The sequence below is a fragment of the Fundulus heteroclitus genome, chromosome 2 (assembly GCF_011125445.2).
Source record: "Fundulus heteroclitus isolate FHET01 chromosome 2, MU-UCD_Fhet_4.1, whole genome shotgun sequence".
NCBI lineage: Eukaryota > Metazoa > Chordata > Actinopteri > Cyprinodontiformes > Fundulidae > Fundulus > Fundulus heteroclitus.
This window is the reverse complement of record NC_046362.1, coordinates 39,460,571-39,488,256: the sequence shown is the minus strand read 5'-3', so window position 1 is coordinate 39,488,256 and position 27,686 is coordinate 39,460,571. Positions and strand designations below refer to the sequence as shown.

Genomic DNA, 27,686 nt, shown 5'->3' with positions numbered 1-27,686 from the left:
ACCTAGAGAATGTGGATGATAACTGATGTTTAGTTCTGTTAAACCTTTATGTAGCTCTGCAGTGTCTTCATCATGAAAGACCTTAATTAAAAGATCCTTAATCAATAAAAGGCTGGTGGTTAATAAAATTACATCTTATTTATCTTATGAACAGAATTATTTAATACTGTTTAACGTGTAGAACAACTTAAAGAAGGAAAATTATTAATTTTTCTTTTTTTCCCCTAAAATACATTTGTGAGAAAATATAACATGGATTTGCATTCAGCACCTTTTACTCTGACACCTCTAAATAAAATAAATTCCCATTCAGGCGTTTCTTTTAAAGCTTCATAGGTTTCTATCAGATGAATTCAGACCTTTCTTCAGACGACGGGTTGAATGTGACGGTGGAAAAAGGCCGTTTTCCTGCCTACACGGGTTCTCAGACATTAATCTGAGCTCTCAGCCCGGGATTGTGGCCTGACCTTCAGGTGCTGCAGGATAATCCTGTTAGCTCCCTGCAGGCAGCAGCCAGGGAGATCCCAGCAGATCGGTGCAGGCTGCGCCACGTCTCCACACCATCGGCATGCACCACCGCCTGTAGCTTCACAGGTAAGGAAACTAGCTAGTGCACAAAATGACGGAGGATTCGAGAGAGAAATCTGAACTTTAAACCTCGCAGCTGATTAGAGGTCAGTTCTCTGATTGTTGTGTGCAGAATTAGGAAGGATGGAAATGCAGCATTGAAGCATTTGCTGAACTGATCTGATGACGGGATGCAAACAGTTTGACCCGACTGTCTGTGAAGGAATCATCTGAAGCGGTTTGCAGCAGGTCTGAGGTGATCACTGCCGAGATGAGAACTTATCCCGGCCTTAGGAAGTGACCCGTCTGACCTCCTCACAAAGGAAGAAGTTGTGATATTTGTAGAAAAACTGTCACAGAAACTTTAGTCATTCTGCACTGATTGGTTCCTGCTGGTTGGGTTCATAGTGTTCTCTCTGCTCAGGAAACAAACGTTGTTTAACTGAAAGGCTCCAACTGAATGTGCCTTTAATGTCACCGGCCCCCATGGATGAGTTTTCATCACCACAGAGCAGCTCCATCCTTCAGCCGCCTCGGGGCTCCAGCTCCGCCTGCAGCAGGTGGAGGCAGCAGGCTGGAGGCAGCAGAGTGGAGGCAGCAGGGTGGAGCTACAGGCCTCAGGATGTCCTGCTTGCTGAGGTGGATTGTCCTGACAGGACGATGAAGCTTCAGCCAGGATCGTTGCTTTATTGCAGACTGGCTCTGATGCTGTGGGTCTTGAGGCTAAAGTGGCCTCCTGCTGGCTGATGGTGGCTGCTTTGAACTGCGTGGATCATCTCCCACCTGTGGAGCTTCCTGGTAAAGCAGCTTACGGAGCTCTGCGATCTGAACAAGCTTACCTCTCTGCTTTCTAACTGTTGCTGTCTGCGGGGTTCTCTCAGCTCCAGCTAGAGCACCAAGACTTTGAAATAACTGAGAAATGTTTGAGTCTTTTTTGGAGATAAAAAGAACGACATCCGTCATCAGACTTTGGTTCTCGGGTCAGGGGCGCGTGATGGCTCTGCTTTAACGAGGACACCAGAAACCTGTTCATATTTGTGCTAACTATGAATATTCTGTTTGTTGGGCAGGATGTTTAACTGGGTGGTGAAAGTGGTTCCTCAACCTGCTGAAGCTCCAGGAGCGGCTGAAGCTGCCAGGACCGCTGCTGCTGTAAGAACCTAATTATTCACCCTACTGAGCCAAAGTCTTAGACCAGTTCCTGGAAAAGATTCGGTTCCTTTGCAGCCGTCAGACTGCTGGATTCAACGCGTCGGTCTGCTGCTGTTAAATGATCAGACAGGCAATAAATCAGCTGCAGTACGAATGATCTGCAGTTTATTAAACAAAAACAATGTGAATAAACTTTAATCAGAAGAAAAAACAATGCTAATTAATCATTAACATTATTAAGAATCATTTCTATTAATTATGCAGGTTTCAAAATAAATATTAAACTCAGACAGGAAGTGATAAAAACAACCAACCAGGAGCAGAAAGCAGTTCCTGAAAGAAATGAAACGGAAAATTAAAGTTCATTAAATTATTAAACGGGTTTCACTTCAGAACCGCCTCCTGATCCGCCAGCACCAGAATCCCAGAATCAGAACCGGTGGGTTATTTCCTCTGAACCACTGGCGGTTCTGCTCGGTGGTTCTGGCTCCAGCGCCGGTTCTGACTACGTGAAGCTCATGTCGGTGCTGGTCCCTCCTGGTACCGGTTCCTGCTATCCCAGCAGAACCAGGTGATGCAAAGACAGCTCATACTAACAGAACCCGGCCAAGGACAAGCCAGAACACTAATCAGAACCAAACCTCTGGAGCGCATCAGTCTTCAGGATTTAGCTTGGTTCTGGTCCATTGGTTCTGTTTTCCTCTATCAGAACTGAGCTGGGGGGTTGTCATGACGACCCGATGAGCCAATCAAAAAAGGACGTTTGGCTGACCGCCGTATCAGTCAGCCAATAGGAAGACCAGGTTCTGCCAAAGTTTTTACCTCAATGTTTGGATTCATGGAGCGATCTGAAAATATTTAATAAATAAAATATAATATCCTGGCAGATAAAATAATAATAAATTAATAAAAACTTTCTGCCTGGAGCTGTTTTCCTATTCAAGATGTCACAATTCAGAGAGCAACACTAATTAAAGTTCACTAATTAGGGTTTAATTTAAGCTCAAAATAAGAGATTCCTCCTAAATGAGATCCTGATCCAGACTGAAAGACGTCTTTAGTGTGAAACGTTCAGATCAGGATAACGTTCAGCTGCTGAAGAACCAGAACTCCCTCTGGGTCGGAGAACAGTCCTGACCGTAAGAACCAGAAAACTGGTCAGAGTCGACATTCTTCATAGATTAAACTAAAAAGATTCAACCGGCGGCTCCAGACCCGATGAAGGTTTAGCTTTAGGTTCTGGCTCCTTTAAGTGAAACGTAGTTTAACTTGACTTTGTTTCTCTGATTCTCTCTTATCATCTTCAACCGTTGAGGAGCCTGTGAAGAACAAGGAAGGTGAGGATCTCTGCAGCTTCTTTCACGTTTTACTCCCAGCCTAAATAATTCCCTCACTTTCATTGTTTGACACTTTGCAGTTAAGAATGCGTCTGTGAAAAGCCCGGAGGACGGTTCAGAGGACGGGTAAAGTCTTTCTGCAGCAGCTTCCTTCATGGGATTCAGAGACACGCGTTTGAAGTTCTGACCCGTGTCTCGTCTCCCACAGTCAGAGCAACAGTGGAGTCATTGGCTGGCTGTCCAACGGCTTCGTCAGCGCTCTGCCCCAACCTCCTGGATCTCCTCTGCTCAAGGGCTCCAACGCAGATCCCAGGGTCAGTAACCAGAACCAACGGTTCACTTTCCTGCTACATGCTGCCCACGTTTGGCTGGAGCAGGAGAAGTTAGTGGAGGAGTCACTGCTGAAGACGTTTAGTCATCATGGAAGGGTTCTGACCTGACCAGATGATACACATTAAATGACTTTTATCTCTATAGCACCAATTAGCATCACATCAAAGAGCAAAAGCTTCTTTCCAAAGTCAGCTTCCATCAGATCCTCCAGGTTGGTGAGAAAGTTTCCTCTCTAAGGAAACCCAGCAGGTTGCATCAAGTCTCTCCAAGCAGCATTCACTCCTCCTGAAAGAGCGTAGAGCCACAGTGGACAGTCGTCTGCATTGTTGATGGCTTTGCAGCAATCCCTCATACTGAGCATGCATGAAGCGACAGTGGAGAGGAAAACTCCCCTTTAACAGGGAGGAGAACCTCCAGCAGAACCAGAACCAGGCTCAGTGTGAACGCTCATCTGCCTCCACCCACTGGGGCTTAGAGAAGACAGAGCAGAGACACAGAAAGCTCAGAAGCTCACATTGACCCAGGAGTACTTTCTATGTTAGAGAAGACAGAGCAGAGACAAAGAAAGCTCAGAAGCTCACATTGACCCAGGAGTACTTTCTATGGTAGAGAAGACAGAGCAGAGACACAGAAAGCTCAGAAGCTCACATTGACCCAGGGGTACTTTCTATGTTAGAGAAGACAGAGCAGAGACACAGAAAGCTCAGAAGCTCACATTGACCCAGGAGTACTTTCTATGTTAGAGAAGACAGAGCAGAGACACAGAAAGCTCAGAAGCTCACATTGACCCAGGAATACTTTCTATGTTAGAGAAGACAGAGCAGAGACACAGAAAGCTCAGAAGCTCACATTGACCCAGGAGTACTTTCTATGTTAGAGAAGACAGAGCAGAGACACAGAAAGCACAGAAGCTCACATTGACCCAGGAGTACTTTCTATGTTAGATGGTAATAGTGGATGATTATTATGATTAAAAGTTTATGACGTTGTGTACTTTTTGTCTTTTCTGCTCTCCAGTCAGGAGAGGATGGAGACAGGTACCATAGTAAAGCAAACCCTGATTACATGATATTTAATACAGGCAGAGAATGAAAAGTGACGTTACGGCTGTCTGTCTGTCAGGACGGGCGTGATGGGCTGGGTCACTCAGGGTCTAACCAAGGTTCTGCCTCAGCCTGAGGAGAAATACAGAGAGGTGACGGAGACCCAGAACACCACAGAGGAGCACACTGAGGTGAGAGATCTGTGTGGGAGGACGAACCGTCCATGTGTGACGTTTGACTGAAGCCCCACAGGTCAATGAGGCTGATCATGTTCAGAGATTAAGGTCATTAAGGATTTAACGAGCTTATCCTGGTCCCGGCCTCACAAACCGGGCTTCACAAAATCAAACCAGCCTGGTCGCTCCAGTAATGCCCAACATCTACTAAACTAAAAACATTCATAACACTTTAAAAAGCTCCCTGCTCCTCTCTCAGGTCCCCCTAGGGGGCGCACCTCACCGTTTGAGAATCTCTTGTTTAATCGGTCAGGATAGGATTAAAAATCAAGTATATTGAGCCCAGTTTGAGTTATTTTTATAACAAAGCTAGACCAAAACAATACCAGAAGATGTTATGAAGAAACTCTCACATGCATTTTTCTACTTCTGGTGCTTCCTGTGGTTACAGGTGTATGAGGTGGCAACATTACCAGGTATGCTCTTAGTACCAAAACTCTTTGAATCAGACAGAAATGATCTCATAATTAGAGACGGAGGATTTGTTGTTCTAACTGGACGTGTGCCACTTGTTCAAAATACAGATTATGATCCTCTTCCTCACATCCCTGTGGTGGATGTAGTGTCCGAGGATGAAGAGTCGGAGGCGGAGACTGTGACTCCCCAGTTTCCTCCTAAGTAAGTGCGCCCGCCTCCACCTTTCATGCATAACGCCGCTGTTGGTCCGTACTGCAGTCAGGGCCGGCCCAAGGCATATGAAAACCAAGCTGATCGGCCCAGGCCTGTAGGGGGCCCTCAAGGGCTTATTTTATATTTCAAATTCAAAAGAATGAGAAATCTTTCATGTTTAAAACTCTAAACCATTTGAAATTCTTTCAATACATTTTATAATTGCTTATAAGCAATAATGATTAAACTGGCTGCTGATTCCTGACTCTAACGAGTCTTCATAGAAAAGCTGCACAGTGGACACAGCTGCCAGATCGACCGAGGAAGTCAGAGAATTACGTGTATTTTTAACATCGTTTTATTTCATAAAGGATGAACCGTATTTTTCAGACCATAAAGCGCACTAAATATTCTTCCCTAGTGTGTAACATCACTCCTCCACGTCCACAGCTCTCTATCATCTCTGTCAGGGGGACAGAGTAGCTGGACTACACTGCCCTGTTTCTAACATCAGGCCAAAATAAACTTTTATATTGAATGAACTTACTAGGTTTATTGATGCTAGCGCGTACTCTGGGCGCGTACTCCTAAAGGCTCCCACATACTCGGCGTACTGTGCGCATACTGTGAGCTTGGCAGACTCCACGCTGAATCTCTGTGGACGTTTTACCTTCATAGTCCATCGTAGTGTCGCCTACATTTCTTGTGGGAATGAAGCGGTGGAGCGGATGGTCAGATGTGCGATTAGCTAGCTGAGCACGTAGAGCCGTTGGTTTTTTCAGCAGACTCCCACCTGTCAGTGAGAACAGAGGGACTGATGCTGCGTCCTGCAGACCGCCTGCTGGGAGCAGCTCAGTGCATCAAGCTCAGTGTCACAGATAAAACAGTTTGATGTAAAGACTTCTTGCCTCTGAGAAGTCGTAAAACTTTAGCTCTGCATGTACCTGTATGCACGGACCTCTGCAGAGTGAAATACACCCGAGTATGTGGGGGCCTTACATGAATGCACTTCTAGTTTAGACATTACAGTCAGGCAGTCTGATTGACAGCTCAGGGGTCCTCAGGTAGTGACACAGTGTACCGTAATGCTCCTAATATCCATTTAGCAGAGCGGCTGTGTTGCTAACCAGAGTCGTACTTACACATTTTAACACATTTATGAGCGCATTGTTCCACATAAAATCGGTCAGTAATCACATATAAGGCGCGCCGGATTATACTTAAATATGTGAGAAGATTTAAGGAACATAAGTTTCCCTTATAGTCTGAAAAATACGGTAAACTCCAGTTCTGATCTGCTGAGTTTGGTTGTTGGTGTTCTGGTGAACTGTGAATGTCGGTTTTAGCCTGAATTAGTCTGCGCCTCCTGACTGCAGCTGACATACGAACCCTAACGCAGAAACCCCCCCCCCCCCCCCCGGTGGGTCCATAAGCCAGACCAATTCAGAACCACTGCCCTAATGTTTCCATGGCTGACTGCAGTCATGGCCGTGAATGTTTTACCAGACTTTCTTCTTCTTCACTGCAGAGTGGTGAACTGGATAAAGCAGATCATCCCTCAGCCAGTGATTCCGCCCCCTGGTGGCGTTCCTACAGAACCTCCAGCAAAAGCCTCACACTCGTCTTTGGACAAAGGTACACATTTCTAACGCTTCAGCGGCACTGAGGGCAGTTTTTTAGTCTCCACTGTTGATGGATGTTCGTTTTCTCTCATCTGCAGTTCTGTCTCCTCCACCTGAATCTCTCAGTGGAATCTCACTGGACACGGAAAGCAGGGCTTCTGGGTAGGTCTTTTTGAAACATTTGGGACACAATGTATCCAGGCCCTATTTGCTGTTCATATTACCTGACTCAGGAGATCTCAGTTACTCCATGGAGTTCCATGAAGCTGTGCAGAGAACATGATGTTCTCAGAGGACCAGGTTGGTCTGCAGGAACTTCACGTCTGCTTCTGCAGCACAGCCTCCATCAGTGCTACAGCTCTGATATCAGTCAGACCAACTGATCAAAGTTTTTCACACGACAAACATGAACATTTCTTTCATAATTTCAGACAGAACATTTTTATCACTATTTGCACAAGGTAAGTTCTCAGAACTGCTGACTTATGAGGTATGGCTGAGGTGGGACAAAGTCAGGGGCCCATTTCAAGCAACACACGAGAAAAAGAAGCAGCAGAAAAAAACAAAAACAGCCCTTACAACATGATTTCAGGAAACCCCGATCATCACACCACCCTGGATGGTTTAGATGTTCACCTCCTCATACCAAACAGATTTCTATCTGTAGCTCACAAGCTTCTGCAGGGACGCATGTAAACGAGCAAAGCTCAGAAATACTGAGTTAGTTTCTCTGTTCTGTCCTTCAGAACAAAAACTAGTTTTAATTCACATTTACTTTTCTGCAGGAATAAATGTGTTAAGCTGCTAATTAGACTATAGAGGAAGAAGGTTCACAGTTACGTTATTACCTGTAGGTAGATTTCATTCATACAAACATCTGAATACAACCAGAACCATTAAAATAAATATAACAGTAATTCAGGCTTCACAAATCAATCACTCTGAATGACAAACATTCTGGGAGAATAGTAACTTCTGAGCGGGACTAGAAAGCGTCTGAAACCTGAGAGGTTCTGCGGTTCTGAAAGGGGAGAGGAACATCTAGAGGAGGTGAGGAGTTCAACTGAACTGGAGGAGAGAAGCTGGACGTAATTCACTACAGGTTTATAAAAGCTGTGAGAGGAAGAGGAAGGTCCTGGTGGTTTCTGGAGGTGAGACTGTGGAGCGGTTCTTGTGTTTCAGGAGGATTTCACAGACGCTTGAGCCGGTGAGTTCTCGGCTGTTTGGAGGGAGTGACCAGAGAGCTGGAGAGCAGAGGCGACTTTAACCTTAAAGCACCAAGGTAAGATGAGCTGAGGTAGGTAACCGCCACCAAGAACTTCTGGAATCACAAGGAACACAGTTCTCATGATCACAGGGAGCTTGACTCTACCAACATCATCAGGTGATCGTCCTGCAGCACCAGTCAGCCAAGCTTCCAGCTGTTCAGGAAGACTCTCACATATACAACGTGGCAATACGCTCCACTGAGAGGCGCCACCTGGTGGCGTGGAAGACCCTACGGACGGGAAGTCTCAAAGTTTCTGGTGTCATCTGGAATGACAGCGCAAGATGTCCATGAACTGTCCTGCAGACCATACTGCTCCCTGTCATACTGGAAGCTCTCTGCCCCATCAGCAGACATCCAGGATATGGATGTCCGTTAATATTCCCCACAGCAATGTCCCAGGGCTGGTGGGGCTGGAAGGGGGCAGGAAGTACGAGGTAGTACAGGTTTGATCACCACAACATGGAATACAGACGGAGCTTCAGACCAGAAGGAGGTTTGAGGCAGATGGCAGTGAGGCTGAGAATGGATTCAGCCTCAGAGAATCTAAGTACCTTAGAGAAAATGTTTTACAGGAAGCATTGAGGTTAATGTCCTGGTGGAGAGCCAGGCTTTCTGACCAGTGGAGTGGAGACGGCAATCCATTTCAGTGGTACGGTTGGGGGCAGCGATGGAGTTCAGGTGTGTTTGCATCTGCAAAGGTGGTGTTGAACTGAGAAATTGTGTTCATTGGAAGGAAAAAGTGGAGGTTGGTAGTCCAGAGATGACCCAGCAGGACTAAGTCCAGTACCAGAGGAGATGTGATTATTGTGAGGACATTCAGCTCCAGGAAGACGGACTAGACGTGTGGAGACAGTGTAACGTTCCTCCAGGTTCCTGGTTCATTGGTTTGAGATGAAACCCAGAGCTGAGGACGACCTCAGTTCCTAAGGCGGTGCCGGACAACATCTCAAGGGGTGTTCCTTGGAGTTTGACAACATGTTCGACTAGAAGATGAGTTCTTTTGATTGAAGAGATTTTCTGAGAGGATCAAGGTGACATGCTTTAGAAAAGCGACATACGATGGTAAGAATGGTGGTAGAACGCCTGGATGAAGTCAACCCAGTAAAGTCAAGGCAGTCTGGGAGCAAGGACGTTTATGGATGGCTACAGGATAAAGAAGGCCTGCAGGAGGCTGATCATCTGAAAACAGAACAGGCAACACCTTTGCTTAGAGACGACCGGCAGAACGATCACCTGATTAATGCAACGATGACAGGAGACCTGTGGGCTGTGTACTCAGTGGATGAGGCCAAAGGTGAGCTCTGAGTACTTGATCATGGACCTCTGTTTCTGTTGGATGAGAAGAAGCCGCTGTGCATTTAAATACATGAATGTTATTTAATGTCACATGACCTTTGATCATATGACATTATGCATGCATAAGGGCCGTAGTTCAATGATCGACTTTGTTGTCGTTTCATCTGATCTGCGGCCGTATGTCTTGGACACTCAGGTGAAGAGAGGGGCGGAGCTCTCCACCGACCACTACCTGGTGGTGAGTTGGCTCCGATGGCGGGGGGGGAAGCTGGTCAGACCTGGCAGGCCCAAACGTACTGTGAGGGTTTGGAGAACGTCTGGCGGAGTCCCCTGTGAGGCGGAGCTTTAACTCCCACCTCCGGGAGAACTTTGAACACGTCCCGAGGGAGGCGGGGGACATTGAGTCTGAATGGACCATGTTCCACGCCTCTATTGTTGAGGTGGCTAGTTGGAGCTGTGGCCTATTTAAAAAGGGGGACCGGAGGGTGTGTTCCAACTACAGAGGAATCACACTCTTAAGCCTCCCTGGTAAGGTCTATTCGGGGGTTCTGGAAAGGAGGGTCCGTCGGATAGTTGAATCTCGGATTCAGGAAGAGCAGTGTGGTTTTCGTCCTGGCCGTGGAACACTGGACCAGCTCTAGACCCTCAGCAGGATTCTTGAGGGGGCATGGGAGTTTTCCCAACCAGTCTACATGTGCTTTGTGGATCTGTAGAAGGCATTCGACCGTGTCCCCCGAGGGATCCTGTGGGGGGTACTCCTTTAATAAGGGCTGTCAGGTCTCTGTACGACCGGTGTCAGAGTCTGGTCCGCATTGCCGGCAGTAAGTCGGACTCGTTTCCGGTGAGAGTTGGACTCCGCTGAGGGAATTATGATTTTCTATTGATTCTTGTTGCTGTCGCTAGTTAGCTTTCTGTTCTTGTAGATATTAGTAGTTTATTCATGACCGGTTTTGAGCTCCCTCACCTTCAGCCTGGTTGCCTTTACTCCTCCATGATGCCACCCATCCTGTCCTGTTCCTGAATCCTGTTCTGCTGTTTCATTTACTGAATAAATCACTTCCCTCTACATCGCTCTCTAACTCTCACCAAGACGAGACTCCGGCCTTCCCAAACAGCAAACTCTGCACACAAATGCAATAAATGCTTGACAACTTCTCTTTAAAATATAATAATTTATTAACAGAAATAATTCAAGCATTCAATATCTCTTTAGCTAGACTAGCGAAACGTATTTTTATTTAATTAGAAAATGACTAAAATACATACAGAATCATACACACAATAAAACTGCCAAATCAAGGTTATTATGTTTTAACAACCATGACTAGTAGCGAGGTATTTAGCGATGGCGCCTAACTGACCCCATAGAGTCTTGTTCTCATATTTATCACCATAATGACTGAAACGGACCGTATTTAGCTGTGATCCCAGCTGGAAGAGGCTTTGCCAGCAGATCAGACGTTGGTGTCTGCCCTCCAGCAGAGATCTGCGCTTCAGACAGACGGTGTGCTCCAGTTCTGACCAGCATTATTCCACCTGAGCGTCTTCATTTGGTTGTTTTGTGTCTCCACAGAGTGGTGGACTGGTTTGTGTCAGGACTGGGTCTGAGGATGCCTCAGCTTGTTCTTCCACCCAAAGATGAAGCTGAGGTGTTTCTTCATTTCTCCTATTGGTTTGTTACTCGGACCTTTCGACCATCAGAGACTGATCCTGTATTTCTTTTCTGATTTTTGCGGCAGGGTGCGACTGAAGTGCTGCAGAAAGGTGAGTGGAGGTTCTGTTCTCTGTGGTACTTTAGTCTGATCAGTAGCTGACGGGCCCAGTCCACAGTTCAGTGTGACGGGCGGCACCAGGTGAGCCAGCCGGGCCGGCCGGTTCTTCTCTGGACCATCTCGTGCTCCCCTCTAGTTTGTGAGGCGGTGTTTTGGTCGGCCGGTCGGAGCCTAACTCAGTCCCTCTTCTCCTTCTGTTTCAGGGGGGAAGGCGCTGCGAGCCCCTTAAACAGCAGGAGGAGACGGCTGGGGGACGCTCTGCTTCCCACAGACACATAGAACCAGAACCAGAACCAGAACACATGCTGGCAGAACAGCTGTTGTTACTGGGAGCTGCTCAGCTCAGACTATTAGGCAGCTTTTAAACATCATCTCACTGTCCTCTGACAGTCATTATGGATGTTTTATCACTAATAAAGCAACTAAAACCTGCACTGAAATATTTCTAGCACAACCAGATGTTTTGTTGCTTACGGTTGTTTTATATTTGCACATTTTCTGTTCAACAGAAAAATGTAGGAATTTGCCATTTATGTATATTTTTTGTAGCTTCATTTGATATTTATATATAAAAGTCTTTATTGGAATGTCTTGAAATATTAATTGGCAGCTATGATAATTGTGTTGTATAGCAGGAAGCCTTTCACTGTAAGTCTGTATCTGTTCTGATTGGTTGTAAGGAAATGAATTAAAGTTGAACTTGAAGGCTCGTTACTGGAGAAGCATTCATGTTTGGAGAACCGGGAGTTTATTTTAGGTCTGATCAAGCTTGATAAAGATTTATCAGGCGCCTCAGAGGATTCTGCTGACCCAGGTGAGGAACGGTACCAGAACCCCGGGGGACTGGGCTCAGGGTGTGAGCTGGTCGCCTCAGCAGGTTTTCATCCAGACGCAGCAGCTAAACGTTGACTGAGTGACAATTATTCACTGAGATGGTGATAAAAGGCTGTTAGTGCAGCTGGTTCTGCCTTCTAAACGGGCCGCAGCCAGGAATGCAATGACAGCCTGGTACTGGTCCAGTTATTCCAGTGAAGCCTTTGGAAGCCCAGGATCTGACTCGGTTTATACGATGCATGAAACATGAAGCTGTCAGAACCGGGTCAGGAGAACAGAACCGGGTCAGGAGAACAGAACCAGGTCAGGAGAACAGAACCAGGCCAGCAGAACAGAACCGGGTCAGGAGAACAGAACCGGGTCATGAAAACAGAACCGGGTCAGGAAAACAGAACCGGGTCAGAAAAACAGAACCGGGTCAGGAGAACAGAACCGGGTCAGGAGAACAGGTTCCTGATGTGTCCAGCAATGATCCAGCAGAAATAATCTGCTCCATTAAGCAGGAAGTGGGATTCTGAGCTCACCATGAGAGCTGAGAACGTTTCCAAACCTCCTCAAACTGTTTCCCTGCTCTGGATTTGATCTTCAGCAGGAGGTCCACAGAACCTGGCAGAGATTCTCACACCTCCTCCATCTTTTCTCTTTTTACAACCACAAACCTTTCCCACTTCAACAGGATCTGAAAATGAAAGCGTTCTTTGTACTTCAGATAGTTCCTGGTGCAGCAGCTGGATTTATCGTCAGCACTGAAACACTTTCTTCTCACTGTACGTCTTAAAGCAGTGGTGCTGGTGGACCTGTAGAGAATAATGCTGGCAGGTGAGGTAGTTTCTCTCTGAGAGGCAGAACGATTTGGCTCAAATCCCTCATTGGATTTTCAGAACTGAGAGAAAAGCCCAAAGAACAAATTTATTCAAACGGTGAACGTGTCCCGAAGCTGTTTAAACTGCAGGTTTAAGACTCATTTTAAATTACTGCAGGTTTAAAACTCATCGTTTTAAATAACTGCGTTTAATCAGCAGCTTTCCAAGCGTGACGCTGTGCTACGTTCTAGAAGAAGAGCCAAACCATCAGGACCTGTAGAACCCGTGGAGCCTTAGAGGCGACAGCGCTGCAGCAGTTAGAGAGGTTGTCCTGTAACCGGTGGGTTGCCGGTTCGATCCCCTGCTCCAGCCGTCTCAGTTGTTGTGTCCGATGTCTGGCAGCCTCCGTCAGTCTGTTCCAGGGCAGCTGTGGCTGCTGCCACCACCGTCAGGCTGTAGATGGCTGAGTCCACAGCTTTGGGGTCTACCAACTAGTTAAAGTGCCGTTCTACCAGCCATCTACCTGTTCACCATGGTGGAGGCTCCAGGCTGAGGGTCTAATTCCTCTCAGTGGTATCGGTTCATCTCACCAGCTGGTTGAAACGGGGACACAGGGACGGTCAAACCTCCAGCCTGCATAAATTAATACAGACTCTGGTTAAAAGCCAGGGCACAGATCTGACCGGCCCATAATGAAGCAGATGCTGCTGGTATGAAACGGCCCCAGCAACCAGTTCCTCTGGGTTTCAGCAGAAATCTCCTGTTATTGTTCCTCTGGAGCTCCTCTCTACCAGAACCTGCAATGAATTTACCAGAGAAAATGAAAAGAATTAGAGTATTAATCTGCACATCCACACCAAAAACTGGACTGCATTATTCTCAGAAAAGAATAGAAAGTAAAACTTCTTCTTCTCCCTTCCTCTCCTCAATCTAACATCTTCTGTAGCTTCATCCAGACTGAATCCTGACATGGTGCTGGAGGACGTGGAGTCAGATAATGAGGGCCAGCAGACGTGTGAAGATGCCACCAGAGCTGCAGCAGAGCTGAGTCCAGGGCCAGTCCCAGCGCAGCAGCAGCAGGAGGAGAAGATGATGGAGAAGATGGAGGAGAAGGAGGAGAAGGAGGAGACGGAGAAGATGGAGGAGACGGAGGAGCCTGCAAACACACAGTCCAGCTCTGCACAGGGTCCGGGGAACGCCGACACCAACCTGGAGGCGCCATCTTTAGTTAGCGTTACGAAAGCATCCCAGGAAGACGCTGAGACGCAGACGGGCCGCTGGACTCCGTTTATTGAAAGCATCAAGAAGGAGGCTGAAGGTGTTGCTTTGGCCACCATGGAGGAACGGTAAGGATGGAGCAGGAAGGCCAGCGGCTTCCTCTGGCACGCCCTACATGTAACACGGCGTCTCCCTCCAGTCTGCTGCAGGAGCGCATGGAGATGGCCCGCCTGGCTGAGGAGGTGGCCCGGCAGACCGCAGAGATGGCGGTCCGACAGCTGACCAGTGAGGGAACCTCCATCAAGCTCTCCCTGGAGAGCCAGGAGCTGCTGGAGGAGCCTGAGGCTGAGTAGGACCACCTTCACATCTGAGCCTTCCTGTAATTTGGCCTGAACAGTTTCCTTTTAACGCGATGGTTGTTTCCTGCTGCCAGGCTGCCGGAGGCACCAGGAGGAGACAGCAAGGTGGAGCAAGGAGAGGACCCAGAGTAAGTACCCATGAAGGAGCCTGCAGGTTCTCCCACAGGGCCGAGGGCGGAGTTTATCTCATTCTAAAGTCTCAAACCTTTTAACTAATTAATAATAATCCCACCTTTTAATTTCTCCCCTGAGTCACAAGCAGAAAACCTTTTTCCTTTTACTACCGACACGCTGAATATTGTTCTTCCGTCTGTTGAATTTAGTCGAGTAATTTTACCGGTGCTAATGTGCTACCCAGACTTTAAACAGCTAAAATTATAATTAAACTAATAGATTCAAATAAACATTTTGACTTTGAGAGGAAATCAGCAGAATAAAAAGGAACCGATGATAAACTAATGACTCGTTTAAAGAGGATTTCTAAAGGTACATGAACTACGATTAGTTTGGTTTTAAATGAGCCCAGATGATGACATCACGGCTTTGAAAGCTTCTGATAGGTTCATTCAAAGCAGGAGTTACCTGGAGACCCACCCAGATTTTAAAGTAATTCCTCATAAAAACTTTTTATTGTATATTTTGACCCAATTGTACAGTTTGATTTATTCCTCGTCTTCTGCTGCCTTTTCACAGTTTTTAAGTTGAATAAAATCAGAGTCAGTTATCAGGGACTGGCTGTTTTTTTTTTTTTTTTTACGGATGATTTAAAACAACGGTTCTTTCAAAGTAATTGTTTTTAATTTAAACTTTGCCCAAAAGCACTGAGTGAAAACTAATAACTTTGCAACCATAAAGGTTCTTCCAGGTTTGTGGAATAGCTGAAATGCTTCTGATTTGCTTCCAAGTAAAAACTATCCTCCATTAAAACATTTAGTCTTTTTCACTTTCCTCCTAATTAAAGAAAGTGAGCAGAATCCCAACAAACAGTGAATCCAGGCCTAAAGCAGACATTAGAGGCTGCAGCTTCCTCACGAGGATAAATCCCCTCAGGGTTGCCATGGCAGCATCACAACACAGCGCCATAGCAACCACAGCTTCCCCTGGCAACACCCCCCACCATCCTCCCACCGGTTGCCCCGGCGACCAGCTCCTGCAGCCGCTGACTGATAAACAGCAACATGGCGATGAAGATGATGATGATGAACCGGGGCAAATCTGCTGCCCGGTCCAGTTTGTGGTTCTGATGCTGGTGGACCTCTGACCCGGGATTACTAACGGTACCATCCAGCTCCGTCAGAGGACGCGAGCAGTGAGCGACGTTAACGCTGCGCTGCTTTACGGTACAGTCATCAAATTATTACTTTATTTCTTCTCGTCGGTCTCTGGTTAAATGAGGGTTAATTCAAGTAAAATAGTTTATTTTCATATAAACTGATGATTAGTTTAGCGTTTTGCCGGCAGAGGAAGTCTGCTGACCTGAGCCTGAATCTGTTTCTATATCCTGAATAAACCTCCTCAGTAAGAAGTAAACAGTTCTGACGTAATGAAATACTTGGGAACTGTGTTTGATGATAAATAGAAATTTAACGTAAACGCAGATATTATCATGAAAAAGGAGAGCAGCGGGTTTACCTGCATAATCCGTTCCTTTGCCGTTAATTAGAGGATTCTTAGAGTTTGCATTTACTCCTACATTCTAATTTTTCTTTTATCTGTTGGTTTAGTTTATCTGCGAGTAACAAAGTAACCTGAACAGTGTCGTTAAAGTTTACTCTAGAATTATAGACGTTGGTCAAATAGATCTGGCCTCAGCCTGGGAGGCACTACGGAGCTGATAGATGGCACTGGACTGTTTCCGGGTTTAGCCCTGAAGCTTCACTAACAGGACTGTGGATTAGAAAACGTGTAATCTTTACATCTATACCAATATTTACATGTTAACATCCATTTAAATACTCAGTCAGTCACAGCAGGGAAATATACCGAAAACATGGAATCTATCATGTTCAGGGTCCGGATGAAACAGGAAATGTCTGCTCCTCCCTCCATCTGTCCGTCCTCTCTTCCATATTAAAGCTTTGACCTTTTTGGAAATAATTGTGGTAATTTGACCTTTTTTTCAAGTTTAATATTAATAGTTTAAAAAAATGTTTAACTCTGTAAATTGGACACTGGAAAATGACGTTAATGCTAATTTAATTTATCTGAATGTTCTGTTATATGAGTTAAGTTTATTTATTTAAAGGTAATTTACAACAAACAGCTTCTATGCTGCCGGACTGTTCCCCTCTGTCTCTTCATGGCTTCTGTTGACAGTTCCAGCCCGGCTCTGCTGCTGCTGTTGAGCCTTTACTGTGTAACATTAACACAAATCTGAGAGGAACCGTAAAAAATAAAAAAGTTAATAAATATAACCATTAATAAAAAATATCTACAAATAATGTTTGTATTATTTTCTATGCAAGAATGTCTAAAAGGATCAAATAATCCACTGTGATGAAAACCTGAATCCCAGATCAGCCTGAACTAATAAATTAACCACAGAGTGGGTCTGCCTGCAGGTCTGTGAACGTATTTTATTGGCTGGATCATTTTCTGTCTGCGCTGATTGGGGTTTATGGGTTTGATCCAGAGAGGAGCTGCTAGTTCTGCTGCGTCAGAGCGGGTAGCTGCTCTCCGCTCCTCCACACCGGGGGTCCTTCAGCGGCCGAGAACAACTTCTAGATCCAAACCCTCTTTAGAGACAAAACAGCTTTCAGAGTAAAATGAGAGAACGCTTCACTGAACCACGGATCTGATTCAGATTATTAAATCCAGTCTGTCTGCAGTAGGAAGCTGAGGGTCCCTTTTCTTTTGTTTCCTTCAGCCTGGGTCCTTCAGCCTGGGTCATAGATAGTAAAATGATATTTGGGTCTGATCCACTCCATTCACGCTGGTCCTTAATGTTAATATCGTCACTCTTCAGTTTAACATTTCCCTGGACTGAGAAAACCTTCTGGTTTCTCCTTCCCCTCGGCCAATCAGTGAACAGCAGCCACATCTCAGCCCTATCCACCCTGATCCCACTGCTGAGGGACAGAAAAGCCCCCATTAGGGGCGTTATTGTTACACTCTGACAGACAGGGAATCCGATATGTGAGTTGGACCAATTGTTCTGCTTCAGTCACCTGTACAGGTGGCCCATTGGACAATACCCCCACGGTTAGATGTGGTTTGTTCTTTCTCTGACAGAATCTTCTGTTCTGTCCCGCAGAAAGGAAGACACTTTAGTCCAGGACGAGCCGGAAGCAGAAGCTGAGGAGACAACCATCAAGGAAGCAGGTAGATGCGGCTACCAAAGCAATTCAATTACATTTGATTTATATTCACAACACAAATCATCTAAAGGCACTTTACAAAGTCAAATTCAATCAAATCCACCAGACATATTAACACCACCACATAACCCTGGAAACCTGTTTAATATGGGATTTAAATGACATGTCTTGGTCGAAAACAACACCAAGATTTTTTACTTTATTACCAGAGGCCAAGTTAATGCCACCCAGATTAAGTGATTGGTTAAGAACTTTATTTTTTAAGGACACTGGTCCAAAGATTACAACTTCTGTCTTGTCAGAATTTAAATGCAGGAAATTTAAAGTCATCCAGCTTTTGATGTCATCAAGACATGACTGCAGTCGAAGTAACTGATTGGATTCATCAGGATTTATGGATAAATATAGCTGAGTGTCATCAGCATAACAGTGGAAATTAATCCCATGCTGTCTGATAATTTTGCCTATCGGAAGCATATATATAGTAAAGAGAATTGGTCCAAGGACTGAACCCTGTGGTACTCCACAGGTGACCCTAGAGTTTGAGGAAGATTTATTATTAACATGAACAAATTGGAATCTGTCTGACAGATAAGATTTAAACCAGCCTAATGCTTTCCCCTTAATCCCTACAGTATGTTCAAGTCTTTGTAGGAGAATATTGTGATCAACTGTATCAAACGCTGCACTGAGATCTAACAGGACAAGTATAGACACAAGTCCATTATCTGAGGCCATGAGAATATCATTAGTGACCTTCACCAGAGCTGCTTCAGTGCTATGATGAGCTCTGACTGGCCTCCGTCACTGGATCTGCTGTTCATTATAAACTCTACACCTGCACAGAAACACCCGCTCCGCAGCAGGAGACCTCCACCTCTCCACCACCAGCAAAGAATTCTGAGTCAGAACCAGCACCAGAACCGGATCCCAAGAACCAGGAGGCCGGATCAGAGGCTGTGACCCAGCAGCCTCAGAAGGCCGAGGACACTGCAGCATCTAACACAGAGCAGGCTGCAGAAAAAGTATGTTTGAAGCTCCAAGAATGCCGACTAATAATCTGCTTTAATGAGCATGAATGAGACGCAGCGGTTTCATGGCATCTCTAAAGGACAAACTCAAAAAGAGCTTTGGTTATTTGTTTAACACAACAGTAGATCCTTTATTCCCCAGTCTCTAGTGAATCATCTTTTCTACATAAAATGATGTTCATTGTAAAGTTTCTTGCTTCTCCTAAATGTTGTGTTGTTGGCAGGATGAAGACGGTTCTGGTGACGGCTGTGGAGGTATGGGAATCTGACTTATTTAGATGCATTAAACTCTGTGGATGATTCATTCCTTCGTTTTGAAGAGAAGAGAGAAATGGCTTAATTTAGAATCAGAACCAGTCTCCTGTTTGCTGACAGCAGGCTCATCAGTACCAACTTTAACCTTCTTTTCCTGATAATTCAGTTTAATTCAGTAATGCTCATGTCCTGCCTTGCCTTCATGCTTCCTGATTTACCTGCATATCCACCTGTCTCCTTTCTAGCTCCAGTCAGCTGCGATTCGCTTAAGAACTGCCTGATGCGCTTCCCTCCCACCTCCGAGTGCTTTGGCAACATCAACGCGTTCTTCAAAGAGAACGGCATCTCTCCTCCTAAAATCCCCCCCATGCCTAAGCTCCCCACGCGGCTCTCTGACGTCACCAGGCTCCTGCCCTCCCTGCCCCCTGAGCTACGCCACGAGTTCTCCCAGATCCGGCTCACGCAGGTCCCACGCAGCGTCGCCCAGACCCTCACTGAGCTTCTGCCCAGAGGAGCGGAGGCTTCCCCGGGGCCCGGCCTGTCCGGCCTCGCTCACAGCCTCTCCACCGTCCCACAGAAGCTGTCTCAGTTTCCCAGACGAACTCAGGAGAGCTTCCTAAACATCCGCAACCGCCTCAACAGCCTTATGCCACAAGATGCCTAAGAAACAACAACAGCAGCAGAAGCAGAGGGACTTAGAACTGAACCATCTCATGCAACACTCACCTCACCCTCACCTGAGCTCTCGCTCCCCCTCCCCCTCCTCACCTAGCGGTAGCACCCTCGAGCTGCCCAACGTGCCCTCCTACCCCCGCCTGCCGCCCATCGCCAGCCCGCCATCCAAGCAGCTCCATCCGCTGCCCCGCCGGCTGTCTGGCCTCTCCAACCCAGCCTTCTTCATCGAAGACGACTCAGACGCTCCTGCAGGTGAAGCCGTGCTAAAAGGCGTTAGCTCCTGATAATTCAGCCACTGCCAGCAGGCAGGAGGCCATCTGAGATGATCAGCTGTAGCTCAGAGTTTTACGTCTGTGTGTCGAAGCGTTTTCTTTTCTCAGTCAAGCTCAGTTTGTCTCTTTAGGCGCTGGCAGCTCAAGACCATTAAGGCAGAAGTCTAGGTATAGACATACAGGAATAAGTAAAGCAGAAAAAAATCAGTAAAAACCTGCAACAAGACAGGAAGAGAAACAGGAAAAAACAGAGCGTCTGTAACACCATTTTAAATAAAACAGAGCGCTTATAACACCATTTAAAATAAAACAGAGCGCCCATAACACCATTTAAAATGTCTAGAACATATTTAGTCTTATAGTTGTTTAACCTGCAGAGACACGGTGCTGTCAGATGTTGAAGATGAGTCTCGTCTCACTTCTGAACTTTTAATCATTTATTTGAATCATTTCTTCCAGAATGAGTAACAAATCTCTTCTGTGATAATTCTGGTTTAATTCCTGCAATCCACTGTGTCAATATTACTAATCCAGTTAAAATCAGGTATATTTCATCCACAGCAGGACTTTCAATTAAATAAAATTTTATTTCTATAGCTCCAGTTCATAACGCGTCATCATCAACGCTCTTTCCAAAGTCAGATTCCATCAGATCCTCCAGGTTGGTCAGTTCTTCTTTTGGGTCACCAGTCGGTCCATATTGTCCTCCGCTGAGGAAATAAACCTGGTTAGCTGGTTAGCTGGTTCAGGATGACCTGGACCAGCAGAGAAGCCGGTTCTCCTTCCCCAGGGATCAGCCAGCTGCAGGCAGCCAGGATCACCAGCAGAACCGCTCCAGGTCCAGTTAAAATCCATCCCAGAACCTTCACAGCCCGTTCTGGAAGCTTTAGGTCTACAAAGCTTTGAATCTGGTGGTAAAAATCATTAAATCATTAAAAGCCTGACATGAATCTAACATCTACTCTGACGGCGGCTGTATGTAAGTTTAAGCGTGTAGTTTGGTGACTAAAGAGAACGAGCAGCAGCCTGGTTCTGGCCCGGTTGTTGGTCCTGGAGGTGGCGGCGTCCCGCTCCCTCCTGTCAGAGCAGAAAGACGGGGGCAGGTCAGGCAGACGGGATGACTCTGCAGATGAGCTGGTTCCTGTTGTCTGGGCCGGCGTCCTGCATGTCCTAGTTCACTGACGGATCGCCTCGCATTAACTGGATGTAGGTCCTGCTAAATCTCTGCTGTCCTGCTGCTGCCACGCCGCGCCGCGTTACGCTCTGCTTCACCTGTAACCTGCAGGACTTCTTGTCTTAACGCCTTCTATGTATCACACAGGCACATCCAGCGCATCACTGAACAGGTAATTTAGTTTAGAAGTTCTGTTCACACTGTGAAACTCATCTGATCCACTCAGAGTGACAAGTTTATCTTTCTGTTAACTTTGATGATTCCGCCTCGCAGAGAATAAAACCCAGAATGTACAGTTTCTCAGGAAAGAACAATCTTACATCAGAACAATAATAATAATTAATAATACATTTTATTTAAAGCTCCTTTCAGAGGATACAGCAAAGGTTTGAATGCAGAGATGTTCTGTTAGGTCCACACAGGAGGTCTGTGTCATGGAAAGTTGAGTGGAAGGAAAAACTGCAGCGGCAGCAGGAGAACCGCAGCCTGCAGATGATTCTGGACCAAAGACCATTCAAGAGTTCTGGGGAAGTTCTCAAGGTTTGAACTCCAGCTGGACTCAGAACTTCAAGATCCACCACACAGACACATCCAGAACATCGGCCACTCCTGAACCAGAACCAGTACCAGAACCATCGACAAACAGTTGCTCAATGTCCAAAGTTTTCATTTAATTAAGAAATCAGTGTCCAAAAATCTGGAGGAAGAGTGGAGAGGCTCGGAACCAGAACTCCTGAGGTCCACTGTGAAGTTTGAGGAGCCAGCTGCTGGTTCTGGTCCACTGGGTTCTGGTCCACTGGGTTCTGCCAGCGTCTACCAGGACATTTTAGAGCTCTTCATGCTTCCTTCTGCTGACAAGCTTCATGGAGACGTTTGGTACCGACCCGCGCTGCAGGTACCAGTACCTGCTTTAACCACCGTGGTCACAGCAGGAACCGGGTCTGACCCGAACCCAGAGGTTCTACGGGCTGCTGTCCAGAGGAGGAAGAGAAACCAGAACCATCAGTCCAGACCAGCTGAAGGTCTCTATTACAGCAACCTGGACCTCCAGAACACCTCAGCAGATCTCAGAGCAGAACCTGGACCTCCAGAACACCTCAGCAGAACCGCAGGCTGGTCTCCATGCCACGCGGCTCTGATGCAGGAAATCATGCACAAGGAGTCCAGGTTCTGAGGTTCTGAGGGCAGACATCGTACAGAACCTGGACCTGCTCTTCTGCAGGTCCACATTTCTGGATTAAAATCATTTGTTGGTCTGATGTAATGTAATTTACTGAGAAACTGGATTTCACTAAACTGGAGGCCAGAAGGTTTTTATGGTTTTATTTAAAAGGGGCAATAAATATGAACCCAGAGGCGACCTTTAATCTGCAGAAACCAGCGGTTCTGGTCAGGTCCAGACAGCTCACCACCACCATTAGACGACAAAAAACAATTTACAACACAGATGAAATAACACAGAAAGGAGTTTTCATGTTTTAAAGTCTAGTGTATTCTCTTTACTGACTCATCAAAACTAACAGAAATAAACCTGTTTAATACATCACGCTGTGTCTGATAACTCTATAAAATGTTTCTAAAATGTTTCTAAGCTCCAGTTTACTAAGAAGCACCTGTATGTGTCTTTATGCGTGACGTCCCAACATCCATAGAAACGACTGTCTTTGTGACAATCTCCAGAGAGCTTCAGCCTCCGTCCAGCTGTAAACGTAGAGGATGTTGACCACCAGAGAGCAGGAGAGGAGCAGAGCGACGCGTCCCACATCCTCACCCCTCAGGACCCCAAACTTACAACCCTGACTGTCCCTGTGGCCCCAGCAGGAGGCCGCCAGAGGTGAGGAGCAGCCGCTCTGCAGGGCGGACAGCGGCACCGAGCCTTCATGTGGAGATCTTTAGGGCGAGGCGGCCATTAAACACATCAGTCATTGAAAGAAAATACTCCTGCATTTGGTATTTAATACAAGAGCAGAAATTAAGCTGCTTTGAACAACAGTTTAAAATGCTGGATTTTATTTAAGTTTCTTTTAGTTCTTCTAACTGGATTTTTTTTTTGATCTTCAGCTTGGAGGTCAACATTATCTGTAGATGTTTAAGACCACACTGAGCATGCATAGAGGGGGACGTTTCCACATTGTCACGCATTAGAGAGCTGTGCTGATTAATCGACCTTCTATTAAAATAAAGTGATCTGGACCTTCACTGAAGCATTCTATTGTTCCTTCTCTCCTCGCATGCTTTGCATTTACAGTAAAGGGGATAAAGAGTAAGGAATCTGCATGGCTGGTTGCTCCTCTTGTGTTTCTTTGTTGCATCAGTCTTGTGTTCAGTTAAACTGGAGATTTCCATCAATGTCGCATGCGTTAGTGATTCAGCTCAGAACCCAGCAGAGAAGCGTTTTGATCCAAAAACAGAAAAGTCAAACAGACGTAGATTAAGTTTACAGATTTTTCCATAAAATGCCTCCCAATGTGTCTGTCTCAGAGTTTTTTAATGCAATGTGTGATTTTGGAGTGAAACATTTCCCGGCGTTGTTTGAAACCTCCTGACTGCCCCCGGTGTCGTCTTCTTGCTCTGAGGTCCTGCTGTGTTCTGCAGAAACGATGAAAACATTATGAGTCAATTTGAGCCCCAGTTTGTAGGTTTTCCTATTTTGCCAAAAGCAAAGCGCACAATGAACCGATGCCCCGAGTTAATGCAGAACACAGACAGGACGGACCCGACGGTCCTGCTCTGTGTTGTTCAGTTGTTAAAGTGTGAAGTTAGACTTCTCTGTACAGCTTTGTGCTTTTGCCTCCTGTAAGCTCGTTTCATGTCGCAGCACAAGTCAATAAACATGCATCTGAAGCTTGCTTGTGGATCCTCATTGTGTCTCCTGCTTGGTGGAGTGCTCTTTCCTGTGACTCCTGGACTAACATGATGTTTTCCCCTCTGGTCCACCCACCTGGACCACTGACCTTCTACCACAGTGGTGGGAGGAACCGCAGGAGCATCTGGACCAAGATGTAAGCCTTCTCTGGTGTTTCTCTAACTTTATCTTTGGTCTGTAGAGTTTAATCTACAGGTCAGTAAATTTCATGTGGCATCTTAATGTCTGATGACAGTATTGTTGGCATCCAGGGCAAAGATGTGGAAACGCCTAAAGATAAATTTACATTTAACTAAAGTTAATCATTCTCACACTCCCTCATACCGAGCATGCATGAAGCGACAGTGGAGAGGAAAACTCCCCTTTAACAGGGAGGAGAACCTCCAGCAGAACCAGAACCAGGCTCAGTGTGAACGCTCATCTGCCTCCACCCACTGGGGCTTAGAGAAGACAGAGCAGAGACACAGAAAGCTCAGAAGCTCACATTGACCCAGGAGTACTTTCTATGTTAGAGAAGACAGAGCAGAGACACAGAAAGCACAGAAGCTCACATTGACCCAGGAGTACTTTCTATGTTAGAGAAGACAGAGCAGAGACACAGAAAGCACAGAAGCTCACATTGACCCAGGAGTACTTTCTATGTTAGAGAAGACAGAGCAGAGACACAGAAAGCTCAGAAGCTCACATTGACCAAGGAGTACTTTCTCTGCTAAGGGTCTTTCTATACAACAATAGACTGTCCCTCCAGATTAGGTAGGATTCCTCTTGGTGTGTAGAGCGCCAATTTCTCTCCAATTTCCTAACATTGTGCTTCAAGGAACGCAGCTCTGAATTAAACCAAGGAGCCAGCTTCCTGTGAATAATCACCTTCTTTTTCAAGGGAGCTACATTGTCTAATGCAGAACGCATTTAAGGAAGTCACACAGTTAACAAAGACGTCTATTTGGGAATGGGAAGAAACAACATTGCTGCTATCTGCAGGGTATTTCTGCAATACTGACGATATTAAAAGGGGGACAGACTCTTTAAAGTTTGATGCAGCATTGTCCGATAAAGATCTACTATAATGGAACCCTCTTTTGGGGGTGGAGAACTCAGTTAGATTAAACTCAAATGTTATTAAAAATGATCAGACAGGACAGGGTTGTGAGGAAATACTGTTAATTCTTCACAATCAATGCCATATGTCAGCATAAGGTCTAAAGTATGGAGCCAAGAATGCGTCGGTTTATGCACATTTTGAGCAAAACCAATTGAATCTAGGATAGTTTTAAAGGCTACACTAAGGTTATCACATTCTGTGTCAACATGGATGTTAAAATCACCCACTAGTTTAGCCTTATCAGTATTTAACACCAAATCAGATAAGAAGTCTGACAACTGATCCAAAAACTGAGTGTAAGGGCCTGGTGGACGATACAAAACAACAAACAGAAGAGGTTTTATTGCTTTGCAGTTTGGATGAGGGAAACTGAGGGTTAAATGTTCAAAAGAACTGTAGTTATTAATTGGCCTGGGACTAATTAATAAATCAGACTGAAAGATGGTTGCCACTCCTCCTCCTCTTCCCACAGATCTGGGAATGTGGAAATTTGAATAATTGGAGGGAGTTGACTCATTTATACTAACGTAGTCCTCTTGTAGCCAGGTTTCTGTGAGACAAAACAAATCAATCTGTTTATCAGAAATCAATTCGTTAACTAACAAAGTCTTTGGAGGGAGAGACCTTATATTTAATAGACCACATTTAATTGTTTTATTTTTAGGTTCAAGGTGAGCCGTATTGATTTTTATTAGGTTTTTATGATTTGTTCCTTTTAGATAAGTTTTTGATCTGTTAAGTTTTGGCCGTGGGAAAGACACCGTCTCATTAGGATAATGGATGGGTAACAGTACAGAAGCTGCAGAGAGGTGTGTTAAACTACGGCTCTGCTTCCTGGTCTGGACCCTGGATTGTCAGCATTTAGGAGGACTAATAAATCCGGCCAGATTCTAGAAAGAAGAGCTGCACCATCCAAAGTAGGATGGATGCCGTCTCTCCGGATCAGACCAGGTTTTCCCCAGAAAGTTCTCCAGTTATCAATGTAGCCCACGTCGTTTTCAGGACACCACCTAGACAACCAGCGGTTGAATGATGACATGCGGCTAAACATGTCATCACTGGTCAGATCAGGCAGGGGACCAGAGAAAATTACAGAGTCCGACATAGTATTAGCAAACTCACACACCGAAGCAACACCAACTTTAGTGACCTCCGATCGGCGTGATCGGGTGTCATTACCGCCAGCGTGAATAACAATCTTACTGTATTTACGCTTATCCTTAGCCAGCAGTTTTAGGTAAGATTCTATATCGCCCGTTCTGGCCCCTGGTAGGCATTTAACTATGGTCCCTGGTGTCTCTAGTGCCACGTTTCTGACTATGGAGCTCCCAATAATCAGGGTCGGCCTCTCAGTGGGTGTGTCGCTGAGTGGGGAAAATTTATTAGAAACGCAGACGGGTTGGTGGTGAACTGGGGGCTGAAATCTAGAGCTATGCTTCCTACGAACTGTCACCCAGCCAGCCTGCTTACCCGGCTGCTCGGGTGCTTCTGGAGGACTGCTACATAAAGTCACTCTATGTGGCTCCGCGCTAGCAAAGGGGCTATCAGCTGGTTTTTCAACAGCACAGAGCCGGGTCTCCAATTCTGACACCCTCGCCTCCAAAGCTACAAAAACACTACATTTATTTCAAGTACCATTATCACTAAAGGAGGCAGAGGAATAACTGAACATCTGACAAAGAGAGCAGCAGATAAGGGGAGACGTAGACAGAGACGGAGAAGCTGATGGAAGAGTAGGGGAAGGAGCCTAAAGCTAGGCTAGGCTAAAGCTAGGCTAGCGCCCTTTTACCACGCAGAGAAAAGCAAACCGTGTGAAACACGAGAAGTTCCCAAGCGTGATGTGCAGCTACAGAGAATGTTTTAAAAGTGCTTATGTGTTAGAAACAGATGTTACAGCAAAGATATTAAAGATAAAAGCGAGTCTGGAACACCAAACCACAATCCATACGTAGAAACAGGAAGTGATGCAATACTCCTTACCGCAAATATTTTAAATCTTTTTTTTTTATTCAGCGACAGGAAAGAAAGTCACATAAATATATTTATCTCCACCCATTGTTAATAATCTGTAGAACCTCCTTTAAATGATCAGATTTAGTCTACTTCTGCAACCTTTCTCAGTGTTAGAGGGATGGAGGGTCCTCTCTTCACAGACATAAGAACATCGGACCGGAACCAGAACTCTGGTCCAGAGTTCTGGTTCCGGTCCAATGTTCTTATGCCTGCAGCTCAGTCCACAGGGTTTCCACTGGGTTTGGTTCTGAGTTCTGGATTTGGTGGCTGCTGAGTCGTTTCTGTGTTCATGTGACCAGATGTTCTGGACCCATAGATGACCCACTTTCAGTTTTCGGCCAGAATGCTGCCAGATGTTGAGTTCACACTTCCTGGTGTTTCATAGAGTTCATGGTGCCACGCACTTTTAAAGAGAGGCCCACAGCACCATACCGCCTCCACCGTGCTTAACACACATATTCATGCTCTGTCCCAGACCCAGCACGCCTGCCAGACAGCCTTAGCATGTAGATGCTAGTTAGCGGTGATCA

General features: G+C 45.8%; 1 protein-coding gene across 1 annotated transcript in view; it reads left to right on the top strand.

Moving 5' to 3' along the window:
* Nucleotides 1–486: 486 nt before the first annotated feature.
* LOC105931378 overlaps nucleotides 487–27,686 on the top strand; it is a 36,204-nt gene continuing 9,004 nt past the window's right edge. The window contains 24 exon segments of the mRNA XM_036127184.1: nucleotides 487–594; nucleotides 1,638–1,719; nucleotides 3,035–3,056; nucleotides 3,137–3,182; nucleotides 3,265–3,370; nucleotides 4,407–4,426; nucleotides 4,512–4,623; nucleotides 5,060–5,084; nucleotides 5,193–5,286; nucleotides 6,806–6,912; nucleotides 6,998–7,061; nucleotides 11,039–11,114; nucleotides 11,205–11,229; nucleotides 13,821–14,220; nucleotides 14,292–14,441; nucleotides 14,526–14,579; nucleotides 17,705–17,772; nucleotides 18,615–18,793; nucleotides 19,024–19,054; nucleotides 19,300–19,714; nucleotides 19,716–19,981; nucleotides 22,856–23,009; nucleotides 23,424–23,438; nucleotides 24,061–24,177. Coding sequence (XP_035983077.1) covers nucleotides 1,639–1,719; nucleotides 3,035–3,056; nucleotides 3,137–3,182; nucleotides 3,265–3,370; nucleotides 4,407–4,426; nucleotides 4,512–4,623; nucleotides 5,060–5,084; nucleotides 5,193–5,286; nucleotides 6,806–6,912; nucleotides 6,998–7,061; nucleotides 11,039–11,114; nucleotides 11,205–11,229; nucleotides 13,821–14,220; nucleotides 14,292–14,441; nucleotides 14,526–14,579; nucleotides 17,705–17,772; nucleotides 18,615–18,793; nucleotides 19,024–19,054; nucleotides 19,300–19,714; nucleotides 19,716–19,981; nucleotides 22,856–23,009; nucleotides 23,424–23,438; nucleotides 24,061–24,177 — 2,627 coding nt within the window. The 5' untranslated portion in view covers nucleotides 487–594; nucleotide 1,638.